Source organism: Euprymna scolopes, chromosome 6 (genome assembly GCF_053919585.1).
Source record: "Euprymna scolopes isolate OS-2025 chromosome 6, ASM5391958v1, whole genome shotgun sequence".
Taxonomy (NCBI): Eukaryota; Metazoa; Mollusca; class Cephalopoda; order Sepiida; family Sepiolidae; genus Euprymna; species Euprymna scolopes.
In genome coordinates, this window is record NC_136487.1 from 156,746,980 (window position 1) to 156,765,948 (window position 18,969).

General features: G+C 36.3%; 1 protein-coding gene across 2 annotated transcripts in view; it reads left to right on the plus strand.

Annotated features, from left to right (window-relative positions):
* LOC145278073 (transcription termination factor 4, mitochondrial-like) overlaps positions 1-18,107 on the plus strand; it is a 41,488-nt gene extending 23,381 nt beyond the window's left edge. The window contains exons 1-2 of one of the 2 annotated variants that reach the window (XM_080130325.1): positions 6,148-6,921; positions 16,984-18,107. In XM_080130325.1, the coding sequence (XP_079986451.1) occupies positions 17,035-18,081 (1,047 nt within the window). In that variant the 5' untranslated portion in view covers positions 6,148-6,921; positions 16,984-17,034 and the 3' untranslated portion in view covers positions 18,082-18,107. Of the gene's footprint in view, positions 1-6,147; positions 6,922-16,983 lie in introns of those variants that run through there. The other variant, XM_080130326.1, reaches the window with a different exon arrangement.
* The last annotated feature ends 862 nt before the right edge of the window (positions 18,108-18,969 follow it).

An 18,969-nucleotide genomic window follows, 5' to 3' on the forward strand; every position in this document is an offset into this window, starting at 1 on the left:
AGTGAGAGTCTGGTCACCCTTAAAGGGTTCACCACCAGACAAAGTTAAAAGTGTAGCCACCGGGACTTAGGGTTAGTGCATTTTTTCTTGTTCGTGTATACAATGAGAATTCTGCTAGGTTGAGTTACAACAATAAATACTTTTTAATCATCTACATCATAATTCAGGTCATAAACAGTTAAATATATACACCATAATCACGTTGTCACTCCAATTCTCATTAGATCAGCAAAGTTAAGTGATGATAAGCCTGACCAATACCAGATGGGTGACCATTTGGGAATACTAGGTGCTGTATGTGTTCAGGTAAATGGGCATGTATAATACCATTAGGAGATGGACGCCCCTGCCTTGCTTGGTTCCAGGTCATTCTTGGGCAGGGTGTAACAGCTGTTAGTCTTCCTCTCATATTCTGGAGGTATTCCATACAGTGGGTAGATAGAGTTCTTCACCCGTGAGGTAGGCAATACAACTAAAAAAAGAGGTCTCTCTCTTGAAAAAAACAAACCAGATAGAGTAAGCCCGTTGGCTCTGCACATGATGACGTTACAAACAAAACACAAAACAAATAACATGTCATGAGCCAGCATGGAAGTAGTAAAGCCCAGAAAACTGGCATGAGAATGCTCATGTCTGTGTTCAATCTGGTCTAAACAGAGATAGCGAAACATCTAAGGTCTTTAAAAAGTCAAGTAATTATTTGATGTTTGTATTTAAAATAAAAATTTGATTTCATTTTGATTGATATAATAATAACTAGCAGGTCTACCAGGCATTGCCCAAAGTCATAAAAACAAAATAAACAAGATTGAAAAGTGCGTGTCACATCTTTATGCGATTTATTTGCTTCCCTATGAAAGCAAAATATGACAGAAGGTCGTTTTTAATGTAGATGAAAGACCAGCTCCCCAAAAAGGACTCTCCAGCAGTTGCAAAAATACAAATTGCCTTAGTAAAGAAGGGTTTCCCCTACACTGACTAAGGACAAATTAACTTAATTGTAGCATCATAACAGATACTACTCTTGGATCTTAGCCCGAAGGCTAGATATCTTATTTCTTATTTTTATATATTAAAACTTCCATCTCTCTACGTCTTTCAATTTGTCTCTTTATCTGTGTCGTTTTTCCACATCTCCTACTCTCTTTCATCTGCATCTCTCTTGTTTGAATGCATTGAAAATAATAATAATAATAATAATAATAATAATAATAATAATAATAATAATAATAATGGTTGACCTGTTCTTTAAATAATAGATAACATTGTATATGGCTGAAAAATTGACGAAACCTGGCCCAGTTCACCTCCCCCCACCCACCCACAAAAAAAAGAATGAATATTGTTTTTTAATTTTATATATTATTTATCCAGGGCAACGCTGATCTAGAATATACCAACTTTGTAGGCCTTTGTTTTGTATTTTTTAACTTTTAGCTGCACACACACACACACCCATACATACACACAGACAACTTCCCTTTATATAATATATATAATATATAATAGATTACCAAGGCTACTCGGCATTGCTCGAAGCCATAAAAACTAACATAACAAAATAGGTTAAAAAGTGTAAGATATTTCTATTTACACTTCTTTCTCTGTCAGTTTCTATATCCCCTGCCATATTTTTCCTCACTCTCCATAAACTCTTCTTTCTTCTCTACCCAGCATATCACTCTCTCTTTGTAACATGTGGGTGTATATACAGCCCCCCCAACCCCACTCCATGTCTCTAAATATATGTATAAAGTAAATAATACGGAAACATCAATAAACAGTTCAATAAAACATGGACGTTTGGTAACGAACTACTAACCTCAGTTTGCTAGTGCTTAGTACTTGTCTTGAAACTCTGTAATAAAGACACGTCCAAGTTCGATGCAATTATCACAAGACAACTTCTTGTTTACTTTAAATGTCTTTTATTTGTGCTCCATGTCCCTGTGTGATCAGCGTTGCAATGTCAAGTTCTCTTTACTAGTTTTTACTTCTCGGCCGTAATGTATTCTTGGCTTCCCAGTACGTAAAGTGATGATCTATTACCAAGCGAGTTCTTTGGCAACTAAAACTCCACTCTCTCTTGATCCGGCCATTAACCTTATATTATAAAATATTTATTTGTTCTGAAACTTCAATTGTGTCATCTTTGACGTTTGCAAATTGAGGCCAACATTTGTTATTGTTTCAACTTTATTATTGTTATCATTCAACACAGTCCGACTGGCATTGTTACAAATTTGGCACGATTGTTATTGTTATGAATTGCATTTTTGTTAAAATGTTTACTATTTTTCAAAACTATTTTATTCTCAAATATCTAAAGCTCAAATGTACAAACTTGCTAACGTACTCGCTAGATAATAGTAGCATTTTGTTTGGATGAATACTTAATATGATTAAATCCATCTTAAATATGAGAAAAATCCAGGTTGTCCTCGATGGTCATACATCTAAACAATATGATATAAATAAAGGGGTCTATCCTTGAGCCTTTATTATTCCTAATATTCATAAATGACCTCCCTGATAAAGTTGTTTATGAGATGGGTATATTTGCTGATGACACCACGCTCTACAATAGGCATGAGAGGAAAACAAATGAACACATATCTTGGGAAATGGCAGAAACACTAGAGGAAGATTTCCAATCTGTAGTCGAATGGGGACAAAAATGGATGGTCACATTCAATGCCAAGCTTGTCTCTTTCAATAATTACAAGAAACCTTCTCAACCACTAATAGCTATGGCCAAAGATACGTTACCTGAAAGTACTTCTTTTAAACTCTTCAGCTTAACGTTCGAAGGGAATATGAGTTGTAACAGATACATTGAGAGCATTGCAGGGCCGTTGCAAGGAAGGTGGGCTCTCTCTTCCATGCTAGAAAGTTAGTTATGCCTGAAAGTATCCTGTACCTCTATAAAGCCACCATTCGCTCATGTATGGAGTATTGTTACTGCATCTGCTACTAGTCTTTCACTCCTGAACAGGGTTCAAAAGAGAGTCACCAACCTGATAGGTTTTGAATCTAGACTTCAGTCTCTGTCCCATTGATGAAATGTTCCATCTCTCGGCCTGTTCTACAAGTATTTTAATGATGGATACATCGACAAACTATAAGCTCTTGCACCTCCTCGATGTAAATACCCCGACAAACCCAACAAGCAGCAAAATCCCACCCCTACACATTAAATCTCCCTAGATATAAGAAGGCTTCTATTCTAAGAACTGCCAGACTTTGGAACATCCTTCCCAACTGTACTGACATGCAAAAGTTCAAATGTAGTGTGAACAAACATCTTGCTGCCAAACTCTCTCTCTCTCTCTCTCTCTCTCTCTCTCTCTCTCTCTCTCTCTCTCAGATCTCACCTGAAGGTAAGTCGTATAGCCACACAAGGCACACACACATGGGAACTTGCTTTTTTGATTACATTCAACTCTAAACTCCCCCCTGGTCTCAAGATCACACATGTGGCATTGTGGACGTGGTCGTTTGTTGCGGGCACTCCTACGAAGGAGGATTGGTTGGACTACCTCATCTTCAGCAAAGCTCTCAAAAGGGGTGTCGGAACTATAGGCATCAGCGTTAGAGTTTGCAGTCATACCATCAGGCTAGACTTCTCCATCTTCATCAGAGCTCTCAGAAAGGGTGCTGGAACTATCGGCACCAGCGTTGGGGTTCACAGTCGACCATCAGGGAGAATAGGTCATTGTTGGATGATTCACCATTACCACTACTCGCCAACTGGTTCGTATTTAGGACAGGCCAGACATCCCTCACATGGCATGGGGTATCATTAACTAGCACAGCCTGTTCACTGATGATGGTAGTGATTAGTCCTCTTTGAAAGCTGGTGGTGCATCGGTTATTGGGAGGCTTCACCTAGACAGTGTCCTCTAACTCATATGACCCTCGGGTTCCCTGCTGATCATGCAGACGGGCATCAATGTCCTTGATGCGCCCTCGATAGCAATGGATCGCATTGGCGGGTATGATTGCAGCAGTCACAGCATCCTTTGGTGTTGCACTATATCTATAGACCGCCTCTGCGATCATGCATTGTTTTCTTGCTGCGATCCTCTTCATGCTTCGGTGGCACCACTCTGCTATGCCGTTGACACTCAGCACATACATACATTGGTGTCTGAGCCGGATCCCCCACTCATCTATGAAACGCCTGAACTCCGCACTGCAGAAGGCCATGTCATTGTCCGTGAGGATCTCTTCAGGTGGCCCCCTTTCGTGAAATATGGACTTCAATTCATGGATCACACTGGAGGAATCCTGTCTTATTAATGGGGCCCCAGATCGCGAACTTCCTCAGTCCACAATCAATCAGGGTGAGGAAGCACTGGCTGCTGTAGTGAGCTATGTCCATACCCATTCGATTCCAAGTCGTGTCTACTCCCAGACGACCTTTCCGCCATCTAACTGGAGCAGAGTCGGTTGACTGCCATGTTTGGCATTCCTTGACTACCTCTTGCACTGCACTTTTGAGCACCGATGGATTGGTCAACTGTACAAAATAACATATCCGTCTCACTCCAGAATGCCCACTGATGTAGTATATCTCCCTGATTTTGTCTGCTGCCTCAATAGAGGCAGCACATAGTAATCGTATTGGCTCAGCTTCCTTCTTCATGGCTTCATACCATCTCTGTGGTACCCGAGTGAGCCTATCAGCAAGGTTGCAATTTGAAGTGACCAGTATCGCATCCACAGACAGGTTGTACTCTCTTACCAGCTTTCTTACTGTCTCCAACCTCCATCTGATCAGCATCTCGGTGGCTGCCTTGGTGCATACCCTGGTCTTGCTTGTCAGTGTGTCCGATATCCAGTGATACATGCATAGCAAATCAGTGTGTATGTGTACTTTCCTGACTTTCCACTGGAGTGCCAGGTTGATGCCTTTTATCACAGCATCAAGCTCTGCCAGGTTGATATGAGCAGCATCATTCGCCGGTCGCAACCAGCAGGTGTCCTCAACCGCAGCACCATTCTTCTCCAGTACCAGAAGCGGTGACAAGTAAAATCAGTTCCTTCACTTTTATTGTTTTCTATTGCACAAATAAAAGTTTTTTCTTATTTGAATTTATATAATAAACTAGACTACCCGTGACCCGTTGGGTCAGTATGTTATATTAGCGTGACACTTGTGATGTAAAGAAAATAGGTTTTTTTTTTTACATAACAGAAACATTTTTATGAAAGTATATTAAAATGAAAAAAGAATATAGATAGATTTCTATGAGTCGTTCTGTTTATTATAATTGATTATTTTGGAAAAAAAATTTACAGTTACTGAATTATAAGTGGTTGGCCATACTTATAGGTAAATGTGCACTGAACAGATACCATAATACTTATAGTTAAATTTAAATTTTGATATATCTGCTTTTTTTTTTTACATCGTTCATTTCTGTATGACATTTAAGTTATTTTAAACCCCATTCTTCCCATGTTAAATAATAATTTCGAAATAATAACGTTAATATTTCAGCGACCCAATTGTTCTTTTGTTTTTGTTTTTTTTCGTGTTTAAATTATCCAAATTGTTAATACTGTCTGCTTTAATTTAATATGGTCTGTTTTAAATTATCCAATTGTTAATACTGTCTGCTTTAATGTTAATATTTCAGTGCACAGGTCATGCGCGCATGCGCAACCGGATGTCGTAAACCGGAAAGTGGGTTACATACATCGTTACAAGGTCATTTGAGTTTTATAATTATATAGATATATGTTTATGAAAGTATAAAAATAAAATTCTTGAAATCAAAATAACAAAATTTCAAACATCATAAAAAAAACGTATTCAATATATAATATTCCCGAAATAGTTTAAAAAGATTTTTAAAAGCGTTTTCAATACTTCTTTAAAAAAAAAAACAAAAAAACACAAGATGTTTTCAATAATGCTTTAGAAAAATAAAACTAATTTGAATTATTCTTAATTAAAATAACATCGAAAAAATGATTATTAAATAAATTTTAAAATTTAAAATGATTATTAAATAAACTAAAAAAAAAAAAAAAAAACATCGGAAAAACGTAATAGGGGAGATATAAGCTTGAGAGAAAAAAAGCGAAGGAGGAGCTGATTTGCCTTGTCACTGTTTCCGGTAGCATCAACGCCGGAAAATATGGGGTACGTTTGTTGACTATAACCGATTTCTGTCGTGGCGGGTTTGTTGTAAAGAAACACCGGGTTTGTATTACTGTACACATAGATTCGAAAAAGTTGTCAAAAAACAAATATATAACAAATAAATGTTATCAAAGGCAAGATAAGTTACTTTTCTACCAAACTGGATATAACTCACGTGTTTTTATTCAATTTAACATGTTTATTCAGCTTGAAAAACATGCAGTGTTTACCGATGTATTGGAAAATTCAAAATGGCGGCCGACTCTCTCTTAAACACGGTAAGTTTGGGAAAAGGTCTTATAAATAATAAACTAGACAAAATACTGTTAGAAATTCGCTCAATATATATTACCGTGACATAGGTTGACATATATTCGGTGTTTTTTAAATAGTATTTTGTCTAGTTTATTATTTATAAGACCTTTTCCCGAACTTACCGTGTTTAAGAGAGAGTCGGTCGCCATTTTGAATTTTCGAATACATCGGTAAACACTGCATGTTTTTCGAGCTGAATAAATATGTTACATTGAATAAAAACACAAAAAATATATCCAGTTAGGTAGAAAAGTAACTTCTCTTGCCTTTGATAACATTTATTTGTTATATATTTGTTTTTTGACAACTTTTTCGAATCTACAACCCGAAACACCAATGTGATGAATTAGAGTTACTTCCCCCTTTTTTTAACATCAATGTATACCAAGGGAAGGAACTCTCTTTGCATGTTACACCGCTTAAGAAAATGTCAACCCGATTTTCCTGACCTTGTGAGTATTTGTTTTCTTAATAGTAAACAAAACAAGGACATTTTGTTAAGTTTTTACTGTTTTTTTTTTAATTATTATTTTGAAAATATGATATTCTTTACATAAAATAGTATCGTTGTTTATTTATTTTTTTACAAATTGTCAGCGCGAAGAATTGAAGTTAATTAAGTTTTTTTTTTTGTGTTTTTCGTTTCAGAAACCCGATTTCATTTTGCGTGGTCGTATTTCGGCTGTTGCAAATCAATACTGGATTTCACTGGGTATGGGGGTTGATCTGTATACGCCCCGGAAAAAAGTAAAAAGGATAAAGGAATAAGTGATTAATTTGGCAATGCAAAACATAAATCTCTAATTCAAGTCACTTTAAGATCAAAAAGGGACCTGCAACGCGCGCCACAGATTTAACCACCATCCTCTTATATGTACCTATTTACTATGCCTCCCCACGGGACAGAGTTAGACACTAGGGTCGTTTTTTAACGTGGAGAAAAGGTACAAAAATAAAAATTGTCTCAGTCGTGAAGGATTTCTCCTCCACCGAAAGAGAACAAGAAATGGAAGTGCAGACTGCAGCACTGCAGCATCTCAAGAACAGATACTACACTTTGATCTTGTCCCGAAATGTAACGCGATGTTAGTGTAATTTAATATTGTCATAACTTTTGTACCATTTCAAAGAAGCTTAAAATAAACTAGGGTGCTTGTTAGTCAACAGATCGATTTTGTAAATATGTGGTTTTAAGCCAAAACAACAGTACTGACTTAATTGCAATGTCGAAAAATAATATATCTAAAAATTATGAGAATTCATCGATTGCTATTGTGTTTTTTAGGGGGGGGGGGAAGAGTCTATCCCGGGATAGTTTTACTATAGATTCGAAAATGTTGTCAAAAAACAAATATATAACAAATGTTATCAAAGGCAAAATAAGTTACTTTTCTACCTAACTGGATAATATTTTAGTGTTTTTATTTAATGTAACGTGTTTATTTGACTCGAAAAACATAGTGGTTATCGATATATTTGAAAAATGCAAATGGCGGCCGACTCTGCGTTGAATACGTAAGTTTTGGAACATAAGTTAAAACTAAAAACTATGCAAAATACTGTTAGAAACCCACCGAATACCTGTCAACCTATGTTACGATAAAATATATTGAGTGGGTTTCTAACAGTATGATCTGATTTTCATGAGAAGACCATCGTGCCAGACCCTGTCAAAAGCCTTAGATCTAGGGCTACTGCTCTCTCCTCCCCTGCCTTATCCAGTGCATGGTATATATGTTCAGAGATTACAGTTAGGATATCTATAGTTAGGATAGCAGTAGAATCCATATTGTTGGTCGGACAGAAGTTTAGCAATTGTAAGGTGATGGCCTAGAGCTTGATTAACTATGGACTCAAATATTTTGCCAAAAAGAGGGAGGAAGCTAATGAGGCGATAATTTAATGGGTCAGTTCTTTTGCTAGAATTCTTGTAAACTGGTACCACAGAAGCAGTTTTCCAGCAGTCAGGGAACAAGATTCGTTAAGGCATTTGTTGAAAAATTTGGAGAGAACTGGAGCAACCTCAGCAGAGTATTTTTTTTTAATTGTACAGCCGGGATGAGATCGGGGCCACATGCTTTTGAGGTGTCGAGTTTTTTTATGCACTTGAGAACAGGTGATTTTCAGATCGTCTAGTGTCCACAAAGGAAAATTAGGGAGGGAGCGGTTTTCTGGGTCTCAAGTAAAGTTTGAGGCAAACCGACAGCCAACCATGTTAGCTTCCTCGGTTACTGGGCAAACAACCTCATGATTGTTGCATAGTGGGGGGATTGTTGATTGTCCATTATTTACTACACGTTGCAGATTTTCTAGAAATCACGCGTTCTTAATTTCTGCGCTTCAATGCATTTTCTGGTGGTTTCCGTATATTCTCCCTTAGCTTTCGCTATTTCTTTCTTACAATTACTTCTAGCTTCTATAAACTTTGGTCTGTTTGTACTGGACTTATGTCAGATAAATTTGAGGTATGCATGTTGCCTTTGAGCAATACCAGCTGTGCAAATGAAAGTAAACCATTGGGGAGAGTGGCGTTTGCTATAGAACTTCCGTGTGGGAACATTCGCTTTAATTGCCGCTTGGAACCATTCAGTGGTTTCGTTTGTGCACTGTTCCGCAGGAAGAAAAAGATGTTTCCCCATGGGGTATCTCTAATGTGATCTCTGATGGCATTCCAGCCAGCCTTATTGTAGTACCTTGTCATTTTGAGAAATGGCTCTTCAACTTGGGGTCAAGAGTTTAGAGTAATGTCTATCATTATCACAATATGATCAGCATTCCCGAGTGGAATATGGGCATCTATTACACAATCATTGGGAACTGTGGTCAGAAACGACTACAACTTGGATGTCTTCAAGTCCAACATAAACAAATTCCTGATAAACCACCCCCTTAAGTAAAACACTTTATCAAATCTCCATTACTAACGATTACTACTATATTATCGCATTGATTACTGTACACGCAATAACCCTTATCTCTGAGTGGCTTTCAGGCTTTGCTAAGTGGTGATACCATGTAAATAAAAAATAGATCTAGAAGTGAGGCTTATTGATCTTGCTGATCTAGGGAAAGGAGTCAGAAATGATAGGGAATGAGATATAGAAAAGCTGTATGTTATGCTACCAGCTGCATCAATGTAAGTAGAGAAACCAAGCAAATTACTGTGGTGGACATGAAAGTCACCAAATACATGTACTTTCACGCTAGTATCAACAGAGTGCTGTATCTATGCTGTCAAAGACTTGCTTGATTAGGGTCCAGTCCTGGGTCGAGGGAGAGAGGTAGACAAAATATAAGTAGCTAATGCTATGTTGCATGTTAAGTCTAAAGCACATGAAGGTCTGGTCGTCTGATTCTAATTTTGATTCTCTAGTCAAGTTAATTTTTTTTTTTTTTTTTTTTTTTTTACACAGTGATCATCACTAATCAAGGCCCAGAAGCCACTCAAGGATAAGGGTTATTGCAAGTACATTATGTTAGTGTGGAGATTTGGTGAAGTGTTTACTTAAGGGGGCGGTTCATTAGGAATTTGTCAACATTGGACTTGAACACATCCAAGTTGTAGTCCGGTGGGAAGCAGGCAGACGGAACAGAGTTCCACAGGCATGCAGTTCTAAGAAAGAAGCTTTGTTCATGGAATCCACGTTTTGATTTAGGCACAGATATAGAGTGGGGGGAAATTTTTCACAGTGGATTCAGCTAGACGGTTGTTTTTCGTGAAAGATTGGCAAGGGGGGACCAGAGATTGGAGTTCAGACGAGCACCTGCCATGGAAATAACGATAAAACAAGGATAGGCTCGCAACGTCTCTTCTGTGGGAGAGAGGTTGCAGGGTAGAGAAAAGGGTATCCCCCACTAAGCCACGAAGTTTTCATCTAATGAAATATTGTGAGCTTGTTGGTTTTCTCTTAATAGTCGCGTAAAGACTACATTTTGTATTATTATTGTTATCAACCTTGTTATATTTAAAAAAAAAAAATCGTTGCAGCTTTCTTTTTTTAATGTTTTGATTTTAAAAAATATCACGTCCTAAATTATGAGATGAAAAAATGAACGAATCTTTTAGTAAACCATAGTTGTTTCCCTCTGCACAATGACAAATTGTATAACAGTGCCCTTTTTTGTTTGTTTTCTAAATTCTACTATTATAGTGTAGTTGCACTGCTTTTTTCATGGAAATCGCTCCAGACAAGGCATTAAGCTATTTGATGTAAGAAGCTAACAAGAACAAAAAGATGATTATGGCAAAGACAAGAGATGCTAAATCTTCAGCACTCCGAAGAATTTAAAAAAAATAGAAATTCATCAGTAGAAATCTTTGAATATGTTTGTATAAGTGTTGCAAAATAAAAAAAAAGGTAGGAAAAGAAAGCACACTCATTTTGTAAATGATTTAATTAAGGGGAGTTAACTCCTGATTTTGTGAGCGACTAATTGCTTGTAATTGCTGGTTTTTTTGTTGTAGAAAGATTAAAGCATTCCTGGAGGGTAAATTGACGACAATTTTATTTTTAAAATAGAAGCTTTAACTAATTTTAACCAATTTAAAACATTTAATGATTTCTTTTTTATTTTTCTTGTCCAGCTATTTGACCTGACTGCGTTCTTTACTTAATGAGTAAAGCTTTGTTTTTGTTTGTTTTATTTTTTTAAATATAATTTCATGCTGGTCACGTTAACTGCTTTTTGCCCTGATAATAATTAAAATTTTTAATCAATAAAGCATTCTATGAATGTGAGTTTCCACACTTGGATTAAAATCGTTTGTTTTTTTTTTTTTGTTTTTTTTAAATAAGTTGATTTCTCATATTATTTGGATTTTTCGGACTACAATTCTCATTTTGAGTGCTATTTTCACAGCGTTTTGGTCAGTGTAACCTCCGGCCTTCTTTAAGTGTATCTTGTTGAACTTGGGAATTTTTCTGTCAAACTTATGGGAATCTGTGCAGAATTTCAAACAGAACCCTTTATTTAATCCACGAGAGTAGTAGGCTTCCTAGTTGAATACAAGTAGTCTTCAAATCCAATGTAAACAAGTTCTCATTGAGCTGTCCCCCATAAATAATAAAATTCTACCCAATTCACACCATTAACGATTACTAAACTAGCACCTTACATACCCTTATCCTCGAGTGGCCTTTGGGTCTTGATAAGTAGTGACTCCCAGTAAAAGAATTTTTTTAAATTCTGTCATGGATTAAATAAAAAGTTCTATTCAAAATTCCATGCAGATTCCCAAGTTCGACAGAAAGATTCCAAAGTTCGACAAGATACACCTGCAGAAGGTCGGAGGTTACCTAGGCTGAAACGTTGTGAAAATAATACTCAAGATGAAAACAGTAGTCTGAAGAATCCAAATAATTTAGATTCAACTATCACCCAAATGTTTTATTTTCATTTTCCCCTCATGTAGTTTTCCCCTAGTATTTTTCATTGCCTCCTCCTACTCAAGCACATACATAACTCACTCCCACTATCTACCTCCTACTCTTCCCTCCACCCACCCTTCTCCTCCACCATTTTCTTTACTTACATCCACCATTTCTCCCACATACAACTGCCACTCATATTCCCCCTCCACTTCTTCTTTGCCTTACATTCACTCTCTCTCTCTCTCTCAGCTTTACTGTTTAAAAAAAAATTTCTGCACAGTAAAGCTTATTTGCACCAAATGAGTCTGGCCATATGAATCCACTGAAATATCTTTAGTGATGTGTTTATCCTTTTTTTTGCTTTTAATATATGGAGAATTCTGGACAAGAACAACTTGTCCAGAATTCTCCGTATATTAAAAAAAACAAAAATAAAGAAAAATTTCTTGAACAGTCGTAATAAAGCAAAAATATCATATTCCAAAAATTATGTACATTGATCAAGTAGTTTTATTTTTAAATAAGAAAATCAAACTTTATGACCATCTGAGGACTGACTGTGATTGCTGACATTTGCAAAAGAATTTAAAAAAAAAAAGGAATGGGCAATAACTCAACAAAACTTCAAACTTGCTAGATTTATGTTGTAATACCTATAAATTTGCATTAATCGCTTTAAATTTGATTTTCTTTATAAAAATAAAACTACTTGATCAATTTACATGATTTTTGGAATATAATTTCGTTTCTTCACAGGTATGTGCATCATACAGATTTTTATTTATTTTGGTTTTTATTATAGCAAGAATTCTGGACAAGACCACTTACCTTTAGCACATCGTTCATGTTTGTTTTTTTGCAGTGTCCTCTGCAAACACACACACTTGGAAAGCGGGGGGGGGGGGCCAGGTTGGGAAATTCATTTTGGTTTCAGCCTTACTATTTATTTATTTTTTTTTTTTTTGTCATTGGCTACCCACATTCTGATTGATATCGGATTTCAGCTTCTAAGTGAACACTGATATGTATTACTAACTTGAATGCCTACTGGAGAGGACTTGAATGCATACTAGACACTATCCTTGAGAGTCTAAAGTCTTTATGTACAGGGGATCGTCAGGACAACTTGGCATAAGGATACTTTTCTCTACAAGTAAAAAATATGACTAAATATTCCAAATCACAAAGTATTCACTGCCCAAATAAAATCTCGCTAACGAACACTGACTTTTACGAGGAATGGTGCACTTTCTACAAGTGATGTTACCTCAAGTACTGTTGCTTAACCATATCGAGGGGATCTTATTTGGGCTGCAAATTCTTTGTTATTTTGAAGAATTAGCTGGATACTTCACCAGACTAGATGAATTTTTGTCCTGGAATCCAGTAAAACCAAAAAAGCCACAGAAAGATATACTATAACATATATAAATGGTCAATTGGGAAGAGGAAAATTATGTTCTCAACTTCTTTAGTAACTCAGTGTTTAAGATGTAAAAATATTCGAATATCTTATATAGAATTCAAGTGTTAGATCTTGACTTTTTGAAAATTTCAGCTGAAGTAAAATGAAAAAAAAAACAATATTTTAATGTACAGGTTGCCCTCCCACTTCTCTTAAAAAATTATTAAATTTCACCTATGGAATAATTAATAACCAAAATGTCTTGGTTCTGCTTAAGTGATGTGTTTGTGTCCTTATTTTATGTTTTTTTTTTTTATTTTGATTTTTATAGAAATCGCTCCAGACAAGGCATGAAGCCACTTGATGTAAGGAACTAAAAAATACCACTTCAAGGTTAAAACTAGCTAATGATGAGTATTTTATGGATAGATTCAGTAATTCTTTTTTTTTTTTTTTTACATAGGCATCACCACTTATCAAGGCCAAGTGGCCACTCGAGGATAAGGGTTAAAGAGTGTACAGGAGAAATTGGACAATATAGTAATTGTTAGTAATGGAAATTCAGTAAATTTGTTAACAAATGGAACGGCTCATCAGGAACTTGTTTACGTTAGACTTGAAGACAACCATATTGTAGTCAGCTGGAAAGCAGGAAAACGGAAGACAATTCCACAGGCATGCAGTTCTAAGCGAGAAGCTTTGTTCATGGAATCTACATTTAGGTTTAGGCACAGATAACGAGTGGGGGGAATTATTGATAGTGTTTTCAGCTAGATGAGTGTTTCTTGTGAAAGTTTGGCAAGGCAGGGACCATAGACTGAAGCTCATCGAACACTTTCCATGAAAATAACGATACAGTAGAGACAAACTTGCAACATCTCTTCAGTGAGATAGAGGTTTCAGGGAAGAGAAAAGGACATCTCCTACGAGCCTACAAAGTCTATTTTGAACTATATCAAGGCAGGACAAGTCCTTTCTAGCAGCTCCTGTCAAGATGTGGCAACAGTATTCCATCCTTCGACGTACCTGGCTCTTATATAGATAGAGAATTGCATCAGCAGTGAGATATCTACTGGATCGATAGAAGGATTCCACCATTTTTTCAGCGGCTTTGGCAACAGATTTGATGTACCTGTTCCATTTAAGATCAGGAGTAAAGGTCAAGCCCAGAAGCTTGTCAAAACTTGAGGCCTGCTGAAGACGAGAGCCATTCATTTCAATTGATGCCAGATGGGGATCAGAACATTGATGATGTAAAGATAGAAGCTTGGTTTTAGATGCATTAAAAGTAATCAGCCACTCCTTTCCCCATTGTACCACGTGCTCAAGATCAGAGGAAAGAGAATCAGAGAGAACTTGGTCGTTTACTGACTTAGATGTGCTACCAAAGATGGTAGTGTTATCAGCATAAATGTCTACAAATGATGTAAGGATGTGATTTGGAAGATCATTAATGTAGATCAGGAAAAGAGTTGGGCCCAGGATGGACCCCTGAGGGACACCAGCATTAATACTGTGAGCTTCTGATTTTTGCCCATCAACTACTACTCTTATGAACCTATCAGAAAGAAATGATTTAATAATTGAGAAGACATTTCCAGCTATACCATAGCTAGAGATCTTCTGAAGTAAACCTTCATGCCATACCCTATCAAAGGCCTTAGATATGTCAAGAGCAATTGCCCTAGAAAGGTTGCCTCCATCGAGAGATTCGCTAATCCTATGAGATATAACTGTAAGCACATCTGCTGTAGATCTAGCAGAACGGAAACCATATTGAGTGTCACTAAGAAGGTTAGTTTGCTGAGATAGTTGATTACTTCTCTATTTAACACAGATTCTAGCAACTTACTCATGACGCACAGGAGACTTATTGGCCTGTACTGAGAGGGGGATGAACGATCACCTGAATTCTTAAATACAGTGCATACTGATGAGATTTTCCAGGTTGATGGAAAGCAATTCTCCTTAAGACAATGTTTAAACAGTTTTGTAAGTATGGGCGCTAGTTCTGGTTGAAGTTTTTTGAGTACTATAATTGGAATACCGTCAGGGCCAGTTGCTTTACTGGAATCAAGGTTTTTGATTAGCTTGGCAACATCACGTACAGATATATGTATATCACATAGCGTGTTTTCTGATACAAGAGGAAATATTGGGAATTGGCGGCCTTGGTCGCAAAGGGTAGAATTAGCTGCAAAGTTCTTGGCAAAGAGTTTGGCTTTGTCTGATGCTGACGAGATTACCTCAGGTCCATTGATAATAGTTGGGATAGAGCACACGCTTCTATTCAGGATTCTGTTTGCGATTTGCCAAAACTGGTGGGAACCAACTTTGTCAGAAACATTGCTCATGCAATGTGAGGACTAAAAGTCAAAATAAAAGATTTAAAAAAAATTTTTTTTACTCGCCTTCATCCCAAACAATGCATATTGCCACTTGGACGTAAGGGGCTACTAATTGGGATCATGCCTAAGAAAGATAAAGATGTTGGTATACATTTGAACTTCTGCATATCAGTACAGTTAGGAAGCAGGTAGTAGGAAGGGAATTCCAAAGTCTAATTGTTCGGGGGAAGAAACTATTAGAGTAGAAAGTTTTCTGGCATTCAGGGACCTCAACAGTAAAAGAGTGTGATTTTGTTGCTAAGTTTGTCAAGGGATATGTACATCGAAGGGGGCACAAATGCTATGAGTTCATCAGAGCACATTCCATTAAATATCTGTAAAAAAATCACAGGGATGCAACATTGTGACGATGGGACAGGGGTTGGAGCTTAGTTGACAAATTGGGACCGATTAGATTGGAGACCCTTTTTTTTGGACCCTATCCAAGAGGAGGAGACTAATGGTAGATGCACCAGCCCAGATGTCGCGACAATACTCCATGCATGAGCGAATGGTGGCCTTGTAGAGGTACAGGATACTCTCAGGTGTAACTAGTTTTCTTGAATGATAGAGGTAGCCCCCATTCTTTGCAGCAGCCTTCGCAATGTCCTGAATGTATTTGTTCCAGTTCATATATTCTGTGGATGTTAAGCTGAGGAGTTTGAAGGAAGAAGTTAATGTGTTGGCATGCTTATCCACTATTCCATATACTAATTTTTTTTTTTCATTTGTACTTTTTTCACCCTAAACAACACGTATTGCTATTTGTACATATGCGGCTACTATTTAGGATCATGTCTAACAGGTAATTATGGCGAGATGAATCTTCACATTTGAACTTCTGTATTTTAGTAGAGTCAGGGAAGCAGAAAATAGGGAGGGAATTCCAAAGTCTAGCAATTCAAACAAAAAACTATTAAAATAGAAGGCTATCTGACATCTGGGGGCATCAATAGTGATGAGGTGGGATTTTGCTGCTTGTTGAGTTGGGTAGGAGTATGTACGTTGTGGGGGCACAAGTGCTATGAGTTCATCAGAACACATTCTTTATAAAACAAGCACAGGAATGTAACATTGTGATGATGGGACAGGGGGTGGAGCTTGTCTGATAGATTATTTGATTTAAGACACTTTTTTTTTTTTTTTTTGGCCCTGTCTGGGAGAGAGAGATTAGTGGTGGATGTGCCAGCCCATATATAGCAACATTACTCCGTACATAGGTAAATGGTGTCTTTGTAGAGATATAGGATACTCTCAGGTGTGAGTAATATTTTAAACTAATATTCCAATATATTTGTTTGTAATGGACAAAAAAAAAACTTCTGTTCTTCTTTTCTTGTCTATTTTCAGGTATTACACTCTGGTTTGATAATTTGGTAAAACACTGCTACAAAAAAAAAAATGGCTGCACAAAAAGTCTTTCATTATTACTCTGTAATAACGTGCCCTAAATTTAGCCTTATGCTTTTACGGGGTCAGAGTTCAATAACCAAGCGTTGTGCTCAGATGTACTGCAAGAAATATTTCTCCACGCTCAACTATCACAATTTGTCATCTCTTTCTTGCTCTTTTCACACAAGCTTCAATTCTCAAAAGACACTTGACTTGGATGTGGAGACAACTATGTCTTCAACACAAATGACTTCTGCTATTCGACAAGAAGCAAGCACTATTGACAAAATGGCTCTATCTGTTTCAGATGAAACAATAGCTCGATGCATCAGATTTTTTGAAGGCATTGAAATGTCGCCCCCAAATATCCGAAGCCTTCTTACTTCTCATCCGGAAATATTTTGGGTTGAAGGAACAAACCAAGACATGGTCCTAACCTTTCTCAGTGCTTACGGACTCAGCAATAACCATTTATGCAAGGTTTTTAAAAAGTTTCCCGCAATCTTGGAACTATCAACCGAAAAACTGAATTTAGTTATTGAAAACCTGCGCCAGATCGGAATCTACAGTCAAAACCTTCCGCAATTAATTTCCGATTATCCAGAGATATTTTTGCTTAGTTCTAGTGCAATACAGAAACGCTCAAAACAACTACGATATCTCTTTAAAACTGTGGATGTTGTTATGCTGATCCGAAAATCTCCAGGGATCCTTTGTGAGGACTGGGATAACATTGAGAAGAAATTTCATTACGTATTTGGGACAATGGGTATCACACAGCCACAAATACGATATTCTAACCTGTTCTCGTATTCCCTTGAACACATTCAGACAAGGCACTTGTGGGTCGAAAGGTGCGGTCTTTTCAGAAAGTTTAAAGCCAAAGAAGAGAAAAGACTCAATCCACGACTGAGTTCAATAATTGATACATCAGATCAGGATTTTGCAAAAAAGTTTGGAGACATGACTGTCCAAGAATACAAGACATTTTGTAAATTAGTTCGGAACCAAATTGATAGGACTGATGAACTTTCAGATTTGGAAGAGGATGAATAGAAAATAAAATGAAAATTTTCTTATTTTCTTGGTGTTCATTTTCTTTCTTTGTTTTTTGTTTTTTTTTTTGGTGTTCATTTTCTTTCTTTGTTTTTTGTTTTTTTTTTTTTTAGTGTTCATTTTCTTTCTTTGTTTTTTTTTTCTTGGTGTTCATTTTCTTTCTTTGCTTTTTTTTTTTTGGTGTTCATTTTCTTTCTTTGCTTTTTTTTTTTTGGTGTTCATTTTCTTTCTTTGCCTTTTTTTGGTGTTCATTTTCTTTCTTTGCTTTTTTTTGGTGTTCATTTTCTTTCTTTGTTTTTTTCTTGGTGTTCATTTTCTTTCTTTGCTTTTTTTTTTGATGTTCATTTTCTTTCTTTGCTTTTTTTTGGTGTTCATTTTATTTCTTTGCTTTTTTTTGGTGTTCATTTTCTTTCTTTGCTTTTTTTCGGTGTTCATTTTCTTTCTTTGCTTTTTTTTGGTGTTCATTTTCTTTCTTTGCTTTTTTTTGGTGTTCATTTTCTTTCTTTGCTTTTTTTTTTGGTGTTCATTTTCTTTATTTGCTTTTTTTTTGGTGTTCATTTTCTTTCTTTGCTTTTTTTTGGTGTTCATTTTCTTTCTTTGTTTTTTTTTTTTGGTGTTCATTTTCTTTATTTGTTTTTTTTTTTCTTGGTGTTCATTTTCGTTCTTTGCTTTTTTTTTCTTGGTGCTCATTTTCTTTCTTTGCTTTTTTTTTTTGGTGTTCATTTTCTTTCTTTTTTTTTTCTTTTTTTGGTGTTCATTTTCTTTCTTTGTTTTTTTTTTCTTGGTGTTCATTTTCTTTCTTTGCTTTTTTTTTGGTGCTCATTTTCTTTGTTTGTTTTTTTTTTGGTGTTCATTTTCTTTGTTTTTTTTTTTTTTTTTGGTGTTCAT